This window comes from Diplotaxodon limnothrissa, linkage group LG6 (genome assembly GCF_057381915.1).
Source record: "Diplotaxodon limnothrissa isolate DT_005_m linkage group LG6, D_limnothrissa_male_GT1.1, whole genome shotgun sequence".
In the NCBI taxonomy this organism is placed as follows: domain Eukaryota; kingdom Metazoa; phylum Chordata; class Actinopteri; order Cichliformes; family Cichlidae; genus Diplotaxodon; species Diplotaxodon limnothrissa.
This window is the reverse complement of record NC_140601.1, coordinates 36,483,133-36,495,455: the sequence shown is the minus strand read 5'-3', so window position 1 is coordinate 36,495,455 and position 12,323 is coordinate 36,483,133. Positions and strand designations below refer to the sequence as shown.

The window sequence follows — 12,323 nt, the reverse complement described above, 5'->3', positions numbered from 1 at the left end:
AAGATTACACATATAAAAGTATAATAGCTCTGACTGGAACAACTGGTTATAGCACACCAGACTTGTTGCTTTAATGCTTTAGGCTTAATCACATCTCAGTGTGGCTCCACTGATGTGCAAAAAGAAATGCCAAAAGAAGCCCCATCAGTTGTCAGCTACTACTCTTTCAGATGATGTGATGTAAACTTCAGCTATAAGAAGCATCTACAGTTGCATAACACCTGTGCCATCCTGATTTCAGTGCTTCACAAACCATATGGCAGCTGCCTAGTAATCCTGCTAATATCTTTTAATCAGGAACACCCATCTTAATGATGCTGTAAAATAAGAGCATGCTTTCATACAGTGTGGTCTATAAAAAGGAATTTTACTGCCTAGCTGAGAAAAGGAAATTGTACAAAATGTGATAACTTGACCGTGTAATCGGTCAGTTAGTTTTACGGTGTGGACCTTCACATGAGCACATCTCTCAGTTACTTGTGTCCCCAGATTGGCTTGACCGCTTTGTGGTTAATTGAAGTTGGCTGGCAACAGCTTGTTCTATCTGGATAAGACGAGGACGAGGCAGAGCATTTTAAACGTCTGTCACCCAACAGGTTGATCGTGTTAGAGACAGACACACAAGGGGTCCTGTGGGTACAAAGCAGCCATGATTGTAATATTGTTATTTGCAAACACAGAGTACCTTTAGCTGGTTTACAGTCAGAGTTGTCATCCGTGACTTACAGCTCTCACTCAGCAAATCAAATCTCAGAACGGGGTTACATGTTTAAATAATTTATTTCTACAACAGATCATATGCAGTGATTAATCTCTTTGAAATATTAAAATTAACAAATACACAATCTCTTCCAGTCATATTTCTACAGGCAAATGTAAATAAAAGAGGGGAACACAAAAAAAAAAAAAAGAAAAAGAAAAAAAAAAAGATGTGGACACTTCAGGTTCTTTCAAAGATCCTGCCTGAAGAAAATGTAAAGAAAAGCATTTCATTTTCAGTCTACCACCTTTAGAATCAGGATTATGGGAAGTCGTTGCCAAATTTGTTTCAAAGCACGATTCTCAGCTTTATCCGAGAACAGTGACTACAATATTTTCTGAACGATTTATTCCTAATGTGGAACAAAATAAAGCCTTCACTAGAAGCGTTAAATCAGAGTAACATGAGCTTTGTTGACAGCCCCAAAGCCCATCTCCCCAAATCACAAAGGACCTCTGCATAATCGCATTATCCCCAGCAGGGGTCCCCTGCTCTTTTCCTTCCAGAGACTAGCTGAAAAATCTACATTTTATCAACCGCATTTTTGAGTTTTCTTTAAACGTCGAAAGTAGTGTGTAGATTAGAAAAAGACTTTTCCCATCATCTTTAATTACTTTCTCCCCACCCCAAGAATTCGAAATGACTTTGAAAGCAGGACTCATTTAGGCTCCTTTAATTTGCTTCAGCGAGGCCTCACATTGGAATTTCAACAGCTGCAGAGGACTCTGTCATTCATTGTGTGAATACATTATTTTCTCATGATCAAAGGAAACCAGTCACCAGCTTTAAGACTGGTGAGCGGTTACACATTTAGCATACAAATCACTGTGATGTTTACTTTTAATGTACTGCAGCACTCATTGCGTATAAAGAAAGCGTCTAACATCAACATCAAAAGAACTTTCTTTTTTCTCTTAGTTTTTTTTGTTTTTTTTAAGTGCCATGTGTATTTAATATTCTGCACAAAGACAATGAATAATGAAGTATTTACTGCTCTAACTGAGACGAAACAATATTTTAAAGCTCAACAAAAAACAGACAAAGAACTCCTGCTGTGACGTGGCACCGCTATGCTACACTTCCTCATCTGTTGATTTGTCAAAGCTGCTGTTGGTCGCTAAGGTTACAAGGCTCCCTTTGGATTGTGTTGCATCTCTTCCACACAAGTCAACCGTACCCATGGAAATACAGTATTAAAGACAGAAAGAAAATAGCCATAATGCTAAGCATGCTTTCAAGCTTTCAGTGTATAAGACAAACATATTCAGTCTTTTATCTAAGGCAAGTGTATGTACAGAGTAACAAAGCCCAGCACACTCCCAGGCAGCTCGAGGTCAAGTCTTTAATAAAACACTAGAAGCTTGCAGCTTTCCGCATTCTGACGATTCTTCGCTAATTTTTCATTTTCTTCTGTGCTCGTGCGCATTAGGACAAAAGAAAATGGCATCACATTATCTTACCGTCTAAGTCCTATCGTTTTTACAGTTCTCATTTCATCATGCACCATGGCTTTTATGTTGCTATACAATTACTTTTTACAAGATATGAAGGTGACTATTTTACGAGGACTGTAAATCACTTCCAGTCTTATTACAACAATAATAATATAGTCACATCTTACATCCTGAGAATTAACAAAGGTACAAGAAAAAGACAGATGGAATCATTCAGGTGCACTGAGGAGCAAACAAGACTGCAATGAAAACCAACAAAACAACAACAAAAAGACTAGACAGACGTAAGCAAGGTAATAAAAATCAAAAGGGAATCTTTTGCCCCCTCTGCTACTAGTTAAACAAAAGGAAAGAAATGAAGACAACATCACTGCAATTTTGATAATTTTGGTATTTTTCCATGCTTGACAGTTTCCGCTGTTATGTCAGTGCAGATATATGGAAATGTGGCCGAGCGCTGGTTATAAGTTAGGTACGTTTTTTTCCCCTCCCTTACAAACAAAATCCATAAACACCTTCTGCTGGGACAAATTAAAACTGCAAAACCAATCCCCTGGGGGGGAAAAAGACCCCCCCCCCAAAAAAAATAAACAGATGCACACACAAAAAAAACAAAAAAACAAACTATGGCTATTGGTGCTCATTCTTCCACCTAAAATATTTTTCTATTTAACTAAAGTGTGTGAATGACCACAAATAACTTAAACACATAAAGAAATGTACTCATCGACTTCAAGCAGGTGTTTCTGACTTTTACGTGTCAGCCCATTGTCAGCATCCTAACCAGACCTTAAGCACATGACTCACTGAAAAATAGATGCACTGAAACTTTAAATACTTTTCTATTTTTGTTTACTTTACTAACATCACAATACTCAATCCCCACAAGTTCCCACAGGAAAATAAACTCATCCAATTCTTTATTTGATGATCGTCATCTTCATGGGTTTTTTTTTTTTTTACTAAATATCTCAAAAGGTGCTGAAAGGGAAGTGCTGAAGGTGCAGTCATGTCTCAAGGATTCATCTGAGGGGCCCGTTTGGGTTGTTGGGTGCAATCTCCACACAGATACAGAAGCTTGCTGTTCCTCGTCAGAGAATGCTCCTTTTACATTTAAACACACAGCCTAATATTGAATTCAGGTTGGGGTTTTTTTGTTTTTTTCCTCAACCTTTTAATACTCGCTCCACTGAATTTGTTGCCGTGGGTTCAGTAGTTCTACTTATCTCATTATCATTGAAAGGGCAAAAAGGGATGAAGCTACAGTAGTTTTTTCCTAATAAAACATTCTGTTCTTACCCTTAGTCACAATTCATCCAGGAATTATAAATAGAGATCTAATTTCTCACCCTACCACACCTCACTTGAAACCACTTTTCTCCCTGTGCTTCCATGCCCTTCTCTGTCTGTTGCCCTCAGAGTGATGTATCCTGATGGACTGACTGCAGACAGCCCAGCAGCTGGTAATAAGGGCTGCCTGGCGAGGCCACAGTCTCAAATACAGACTGGAAAGCTCTGCGGTCCAGCTCCTCGTCAATCTGATGCCGGTAGAAATCCATGGCCACCAGGCAGAACAGGTTAACATCCACCACCTCACTGGAGCCCATTCGGCTGATCACGTGTGGCAGTCTGGTTAAAAGCGGGTGGGTTAAGGACAACAGATCACACTGTCTGCAAGCATCAGCTAAGTTGTGCTGCATTCACGCGTGTGTGTGTAAAATATAGAAACTCTGAGTATATCAGAGTTTCTGATGGTAGTGAAAATGTTCTAAATATAATTATACAATGATTATTTTATGAGGCTTAAATCTATTAAACTGCTGATCATGCTGTCATTTCTCCTATCTCCTGCCCCCAATGCAGGTAACAAAACGACTGTGGATCAGAAGCTCACAAAAAGAAGCTAAACTATAATTATTTGATCACAGTTCACAGAGTAAACTGTTTTACTAAAACATTAGAAATAATTAAAGTAAAGCGTTGTTACAAATCACTGCAACACTGAGACATCAGCTGCTGCTGCTTCTACCACCACCCAGCCACTCCGGTCCAGTCTCCTGCTTGTGAGATCTTTTACGTGGTATGTAAGGATACAGTGCTGAGATCCACTGGGAGGTGGAAGCAGACACAAAGAAGCAGGAGAGGCTCCACATGGCCATGGCCACTGGTGTCCTCTGAGTGAAGTTGGACAATGACAGGAGCACCCAGTCTCGCACCATAGAAGACTGGCCTGTAGCGTGGAGTGTCTGGAAAACCTGCATATGAGAGCACAGGAATAGGAAATTTTTAAAAAGTTGGCGTTCTGTTACATTTCCAGCATGAAGTGGTTTTTGAAATCTGTGTCTGTAAATTACAAAGATCTGAAATAAAGAATGAGTATGCAAGATTTATACTTTATAATGAAAGGTTAACTTTTCAATATAATGCATCCTTGACTCATTGCTCTCACTCGAATTCAAGTGTTACTAACTGCGCTGAAATGTACCTTGATTTACATTTTTGGGAAAATAACAAGAACTCACTGTATTTGTTCCAGTGTGATTTTGTAAATAGGACAATGGGATGTGAAAAACAGTTATAGTGCAGCACTTGTGTGACCAAAGAAATAAATTAAACAACTAAAAGCCTGATGTTCAAGATTTTCGTTTTTTAAAAATGTAAACATTTTGCTTGTTTTGTTGATGTGAATGTACTCGTGTTATGCTGCTGACCTTGTAGACGACTGTCGCCATGAATTGCGGATAAGGCTGCTGATTAGACAGGAACTCTCCTATGACCTTGTTCATGACGTCCTGTGGCGGAAAGAAGTCATCCAGAAACTGTGGCAGAATCCTGGACACCACACGAGCCTCACTGGGTAAACCCTTCCTAATCCTACAAACAGGAAACACCAGAAGAAGAGCAAATCAAGATCAAGACTGATCAACAATCTGATCATTTTTTAAAGTAATAAACTAACAAAAGATTTTTTTTAAAGTTTCATCTTTCCAACTACAAAAGCTATTTGTATGATGGCAGGTGTGTGTGTGTGTGTGTGTGTGTGTGTGTGTGTGTCAGAGTGTAGCAGCAGTGTACCTGTCAAAGAGCACAGAGACCCTCTCCATGGCAACAATGATTGACTCGCTGTCTGGGGCCTGAGGATCAGAATGGGCGGGGCGGCTGGCAGGACTGGCTTTCTCCTTGCCTGAAGAGAAACCAACATGACCCGCCGTGACGCCCACCGCCTCCGATACAGCAGAGTCAACCTGACCTCTAACCCCTGTCACGTCTGAACCCGACGTAAGCACAGCTGAGAAGACGAGAAGGGGGGTGGCACCGGTTGAACCAGTGGGGCAAAGGTTAGAGCGGAAGTCGGGAAACTCATATCACAAGATTCAGATCAGAATTTTGTTCATCTCAAACAGAAAATTTGTTAATTTATGGGCGCTACTTTAAGTCAAATTACATTCTTAAGTTTTTTTCTGTAAGTGACTGGTGTTTAAATGATTTGAGGGAATTTAAATGCCATGCTTCCTGGGTACTCACTGCTGTGGCCCAAATGTGCTTCAGTTTGTACATACAGCACAGAGGGATATACAAAAATTTATTGAACCAGTTTACATTTTAAAGAGCTGGGGTTTTGTCAAGGAATTTGCTGGCTAGCCTAAGCAACAGAACTTCATATTAGTGTATTAGCATAAAGACGAGGGCACGCTAAGAGCTGGTAGAGTTAGTAAGGTCCAGCGTAAGGGTTAGAGGTAGGTATACCAGAAGTACAGTTTGGATAACATCTATTACATGCAGGAAGCAAGCGGGTGTACAAGCGTTATGCTCAAAATGAAGTACTGCCAAGTTTTAAAATGCAGTTATGCTGTAATAGAGACATAATGAATGAAATCACTAACAAAAGGTATGCTGTGATTCTTAGTGAGAATGTGTTAGTAGTGGTAGCAAGTGTAAAGAGGCCACAGGTAAAGAGCACAATGCAAAACTGCTGGTGTATTTGTAATGATTCGGTTTCAGATAAGGGATGAAGTGAACCCAGTAAACATTTTAATTACAGAATTAGCGCTGCTGTTTTGGACACTAGAAACACGTTTTCTTTCACTCTACCTGAGCTCATTATCTCAGTAATAGCACCGCCTCTTTGCTCTTTACAGTGTTAAACAGACTCTTGCTCAACGTTACACTGTGCTAGCGTCATAATCACTGCTGCTGTGTTATCAGTGCTTTTGTTTAAAACTGGGGCCTGCGTGGGCTTAATGTTGTCGGACTCTTTATTCATACGTTGCTCCTAAATACATTTGTATCACGTTATCAACGTTTACATCATTTAACACATCAGCACGCTACTATGCCGTGCTTTAAATGAAGCATCGAAGCCCAAAAGGAATTTGTGTCATTATTCAAATTACTTGATGAATTGTTGCTGCCCTATTATATACATATACACAGACCACCAACAACAATACGAGGTGCTTGCTAAAGCAGCATGCACAGTCATTCATAAGTTTGTCAGTTAGCCATTTACTAGGCTTAGAGACAGCTATGCATTCCTCTCCACTTTTAGCCTATAGATTATTAATACTTGATCAATTAGATCCCTCTACATTCTTGTTTTCTAACTGACTATCGCAAAGGCAAATCATTTGTATGTGGGGTATGGGGTCTGACTCTTTGAGGGGGACAGTACACATTACATAATGTTAGTAAGAAGAGGGTCAAGGATTAGTCCGGAGGGATTAAATGGGGGGGGGAAAAGCTCACTGTGGCAAAGCATTTAAGTAGGAAACTTAAAGACCTGCAAGTTTATCTGTTTCTTTGAAAAGACCTGATGCAAAGTATTACATCAGAGTTTGATGCTATAGCAGGTTTGGAGTTGCTTGGGAATGCAGCAGCACTAACACCAGTCCTAATTGTGCATACCAGTGATTAAGCCAGGATGCCAGCAACACATTTTTGATGACGTTAAAGTTAGCAGTCATGTTAAAGCCTTGCTTACCAGTATACATGCAGGTAAGCATGAGGCCCAGAGCAGCCATGGCTCTGTGTGGAGATGGCATGTTGACTCTATCCACGCTGAGTTTGACCAGCGCTTCACCGTCCATCCGTGACAACTGCTCTGACAGAAGGAGGCGCTCAAGACCACGAAGCACGCAGTGATAGATGATGGAGGGAGTGGAGTCCTCGCTGGCTGACACCATCACGCCACATAACTAGAAGACGAAGATGAGGAAGAAGACGTTATTAGAAAGTGCAAAAGATAAAGGACATATGGCACTAAATCAAAATACTTTTTTTCCCCTTCAAGATGCTTAAATATATATATATATTTTATGTTTTTGCTTTCATTTTATTGTGCAATATGTGAGCTTCCTGCAGCCATTTTCACTTCTGAACTCTGGACAGCATCAGGAGAATCAGATCAGGACACAGGAAGGAGGTCTGCTTCTTGTTCTCACTACAGGAAATACTCTGGTTTAAGCAAGGATGCTGCCTGGAGAGAGCGTGCAGGTGGCAGAATACATGACATCCTCTCAACAGAGGTCAATGTGCCACACAATTTCCTCCATGCTCACATGTGCAGTCAGACATCAGTCAGACTTTGTACTTCAGAGCTAGCAGGGTAAACATCATTTACTGCCCAGCTGTCAGATAATTTGATTTATTTTACTTTACCTGTATTATTCCAGCCATAAATTCAGCTCCCACATCTAAAGGGTAGTTCTCCATCATGTAGAAAGCCACTGCACACATCACCAACACATGCTGCTGGTTATGCAGGTTCACACAGCTGCAGAATAGAGATGGGCGACACACAGCAAGTAGAAAAAAATCATTATAATTAAACAGAAAAATATACATTCCAGTGGCTACAGATGAATGCCAACATAACGTAAATGACAGCATAAAGTGTTAATAAGATGCTGGGCTAGAACAGCTTCAGTAACAACAATCTCTGTAACTCCAGAAGTGTTTCCGCAATGGTGAGAGTTCTAGCTAAAACGCAGGTCCAAAACATCCCATAGTTGGAAGACCTGCTGGCAGCAAATGCTACAGCGTGTGATTCATACCATTTCTATACTCCAACCTGTCAGTGATCCTAGAATGCCCCATTGTCATTCTGGAAGACAACACACACGTTATCCCATGAAGCATTTCTATCTTAAAGGTGATCACTTAGTATTAATCTCCTTTCGGTCTACAGATGGATTTAACCCTGCAAGCAACTTGGTGCATTTAGCAAAACAGATACCCTCCCAGTAGGAGGTCAAGAGTTCAGGTTTTCCTCTTAATCCGCCACTGTCTGTATTTATCTGAAATGTAAAAAGCAGCATCTAAGGGCCAACAGTTGCACTGCACTCTTGGTTCCATCGCTGTATTAAGCTGGATGAAAACTAATTAATTCGCAGATCCTCTTACAGAGGAGGAAGGTGGGGTGGTCACACACACTGACATTAGACACATTAGTTCCCAAGGCTCTTTCATCACTTAAGCTCATTAGAAGATGAGTTAAGGTCAACGTCTGCACAGGCATGACATTTATACTCACTGAGCAACAGCCTTGAGGTTCGATAGAAGGTACTCAGAGACAGTGGGGATGAGCTGTTTAGCTGTGTCATCCAGAAGGTCACATTCCAACACATAGAGCACCCCATGCAGGGCTCCCATGCGGCTGGGAAGGTGAGTGCTGCGCAGGGTCGTCTCCAAAAGGCGACACACGGGCTCGGCTATTACCTTGTCCTATAAACGTAAATTTAAAAGTTTTATATAGTGGGAGCAGTGGCGTGCTGCTATATTGATAACTCAAACACATCTTGAACCATCTCAGGTTCCATCACACACAGCTCCTCTCACCATGCCCAAAACAGCTGCTGCCTTGCAGATGGCCGGCACAAGGTACTGATTCAAGATCTCATCCTCGGGTGGATGGTGCTTCTGCAGCTCCATCAGGGTGGAGAACATCATATCAAACTGATTCCTTTCTGTGAACAGATCTGACACTGCCAGCAGCTACAGGGAAGGACAAGAGTGTACAATCAGCTGACAGAGTAAGCATGGCTCTGGTCTCAGGCTCATTTCGAGCTGCCAGAACAGACAAGGCGGCATACATTTTAATATGTCTAAATTAAAGAGTAAAGTTTCACCTAAGTGTATTCTGTCACATCAGTGAAGGACAGTCTACTGGTCTTTAAGATCAGATATTTAGGCGAATACGTTTTAACTAAGCACATGCATCATATCTCACCGATCGGACCACTTCACTGACGAGGATGGTTGGGGTTCTCCTGTTACTTGGAGAGCTGGGGATCAGCCACTGGCTGTAGAGCTCCAGGAGAAACTGAGAACATGAATGAATATCCACGCCTGCACGGTGTTTTCTGAGAGAAACACAAACAGTCAATTAGAGTGTCTCATCTTAACTTACAACAAGATGCCTCCTGTGCACTGAAGGACTGTGTACACGTATGTAATGTTGTGTTTATTTGACTAACCTAGAGTTTATAGGAGATAAAGGTGGGGAGGTGGGCGCCGGAGTGTCTGCCTCATCTTCTTCATCCTCACCCCACTCTTCCTCCCTGAGAGGCGTGATGTTGTTACCCAACCACACTGAATGGATGGAGACCTGGAGAGTGACATGCCAAGTAAAAAAAACCAAACATATTTGTTCATAATGTTAAAAAAAAAAAAAAAGAAGAACTGTTGCACTGCTGACAACGTATACATTGTTCCTAACAACAGTTTACCCTTTCCTATGATTCCTACCTGCCCCAGTTTGTATTCCATGTTGCCCATCTCCCTCTCTGTGTTGATCTGAAGGAGCAGTTTCTCATGGCTGATCAGCGTACCTGCTGAAACAAATAAGTCAAGCAGTTACTTTACAAATACATTTTAAGAAGTGGTTGATGAAATGAACAAGCTGAGGCTAATGAGAGTGTGACTGCACTTTTTCTATTACCTGCAGAAGCTGCTGATAGTGAGGGCACAGGATCCCAGGCATGGTATGGGTGGTATGTATGGACGTTGTCCCTTTTTGACACAAGCGCTTGAATCTCTCTCTCCACCTCACCTCTAATCACTGCAAGTTTCCTTCCAAACCTGAGCATAAACATTAGCAAAAGGGTAAAAAAATATGTCTGTCACTTGCTCATTTTAGGCAGCTGCACAGTTACAAATATTAGAACCATAACTACCGTGTTTCCAGGGCTTTTAGGCTCTTGTTGCGAGGCTGCTGTTCCAGACAGCTAACTGCTGGGTTGCCAGGAGTGGGAAGGGTCATGGCACTCAGCACCAGGCTGGTGATGGCTTGCACTGCTAACACATTCAACTGGGTACGCTCCAAGTCCTCCTAGAGAAAAACAAATAAGAAAGACATGCAATAAGACGGCAACAGATGTATTATCTTTTTGCAAGGCATCATAATATTTAGAGCATGTGCTAAATGACACATGACAAAAATATAGACTATTACATACTCCAATATAAACAAATAGTTCAGTCCATATGAGCATGCTGCAAAGTTTGTACTTCCATAAATCTTTCTTCCCAGTAACATTTCTAGAGTTCAAGTTGTGTGCATACCTCCTGTTGCGGGTCCTCCTCCTGGTCTTTAGTGATGGGTTGGGTGACCAGCACCCCTAGTAGAGTAGCCCAGGTCTCCTCAAATTGAGTCCTGCTGCTCCAGCCTGAACAACCAAAAACCCACACAGATGCTTAATGCATAGGGTTTTTTTTAAAAACAAAAAAATGTATACTTAAAAAAATAATGTAATTTAAAAAAATGAAAGCATCATCGATGTGATAAGAATGGACTGATTGTATGTTTCTGTACCCAACGTATTGATACGGTAAAGAAACTCTCTGAAGACATCCTTTTCCTGAAGGAAGTCCACAGGGATCTCAGGCAGCGTTGTGCCGAACTCTCCTCCTGGCTGAGGGGACCAGCCCAGTTTCCAAACCTAAACCACAAAGACAGAGCATATAAACAGGTTTTTTTTAAAAAGAAGAAGAAATGGATTTTAATTATGTGTTAAATTCAGTTACCTACTGGCACAACTTCTTTCAAAAACTCACCAGTGGAGGTACTCTGGTGTAGCTGTTGACCAGAGGAAGCCGAGACAGACTGATAACAATGTTGCGCAATGTTGGTGTGAGAAAAGTGGGTAAAATGGAGTTTCTACGATGACCAAGGGAAAGGATGCTCGGCAGACCCTCCACCAGCTCAGCCATGATCTCACATGCTTGCCACTCACACATGTCTGTAACACAAAGACTTAAATGTTACCCTAAGGCTTTCATCTGAGAAGAATTACTCACAACAACACCAACAAAAAAGATGACTGCAATAATAAAACTAGATGAAACAACCCTGAACTTTAACTCAGTGTCTAATTAAGATTCTTACGGTCAGCATGTGCTGCATCCACTTGGTCTCCATCATCTTTTTCTCCTTTTGCCATTTTCTTCTCTTGATGCAGCAACTGGTCACCAGGACTCACAGCCACTGCAAGGGAAAGGCGAAAGTGTTTTAACTAGCAAAGATATTACAAAAAAGTGCAAGAATGCATCTTTCTGCTTTGATTACCTGCAACAATAATAAGGCGAAGGCAGTAAATGAGGGAGCAGGTATGGGTGGTGTACTCTGGGGTGGAGAGCTTGTTCCAGACGCAGGGCTGCTGCAACGCCAGACACAGGCAAGAAAGTGCCCACTGCAAGTCCACGCTCAGGGGCAGCCGGTCCTGGAGCAGACGCCACACTACAACCTGTGTAACCATGATGTCACATTCACAAAGGTTTAAGACAGTTGTAAAGAAATCAAAGGTTGTGCAAAGCAGTCATATCATACTAATTTGACATGGTCTTCAAGCTTTAATTTTCTGAAATCAAATCAGTCGTTTACCTCAGTGGCAGTGCAGGTGAAGGTGGTGATGAGGTGCTCCTTGTCTGAGGGAATATGTAGTGAAGAAGGGAGCTGGCTCACACTTAGCAGGTATTGAGATAGTGCTCTACAGAGTGACAAAACTCTGGGGTAGAACCCTGGTTCATCTGAAACATACGGTAAAGAATTTAGGAAAATAATGAATCAAAACTTTATTTTGAATTAAATTTAATTAAAAGACTCCAGTGAA

At 41.4% G+C, this 12,323-nt stretch overlaps 1 protein-coding gene across 2 annotated transcripts in view; it reads right to left on the bottom strand.

Moving 5' to 3' along the window:
* Window positions 1-985: 985 nt before the first annotated feature.
* The window catches only part of htt (huntingtin), a 30,913-nt gene continuing 19,575 nt past the window's right edge, over window positions 986-12,323 (bottom strand). For both annotated transcript variants that reach the window (XM_085355153.1, XM_085355154.1), the window contains 19 exons: window positions 12,095-12,240; window positions 11,780-11,957; window positions 11,600-11,698; window positions 11,269-11,453; window positions 11,027-11,153; window positions 10,777-10,880; window positions 10,389-10,543; window positions 10,154-10,293; window positions 9,961-10,046; window positions 9,690-9,820; window positions 9,443-9,575; window positions 9,052-9,207; window positions 8,747-8,937; window positions 7,873-7,987; window positions 7,196-7,409; window positions 5,290-5,503; window positions 4,926-5,088; window positions 4,309-4,469; window positions 986-3,843 (listed from right to left, as the gene is read on the bottom strand). In XM_085355153.1, the coding sequence (XP_085211279.1) occupies window positions 3,630-3,843; window positions 4,309-4,469; window positions 4,926-5,088; window positions 5,290-5,503; window positions 7,196-7,409; window positions 7,873-7,987; window positions 8,747-8,937; window positions 9,052-9,207; window positions 9,443-9,575; window positions 9,690-9,820; window positions 9,961-10,046; window positions 10,154-10,293; window positions 10,389-10,543; window positions 10,777-10,880; window positions 11,027-11,153; window positions 11,269-11,453; window positions 11,600-11,698; window positions 11,780-11,957; window positions 12,095-12,240 (2,912 nt within the window). In that variant the 3' untranslated portion in view covers window positions 986-3,629. The remainder of the gene's footprint in view (window positions 3,844-4,308; window positions 4,470-4,925; window positions 5,089-5,289; window positions 5,504-7,195; window positions 7,410-7,872; window positions 7,988-8,746; window positions 8,938-9,051; window positions 9,208-9,442; window positions 9,576-9,689; window positions 9,821-9,960; window positions 10,047-10,153; window positions 10,294-10,388; window positions 10,544-10,776; window positions 10,881-11,026; window positions 11,154-11,268; window positions 11,454-11,599; window positions 11,699-11,779; window positions 11,958-12,094; window positions 12,241-12,323) is intronic.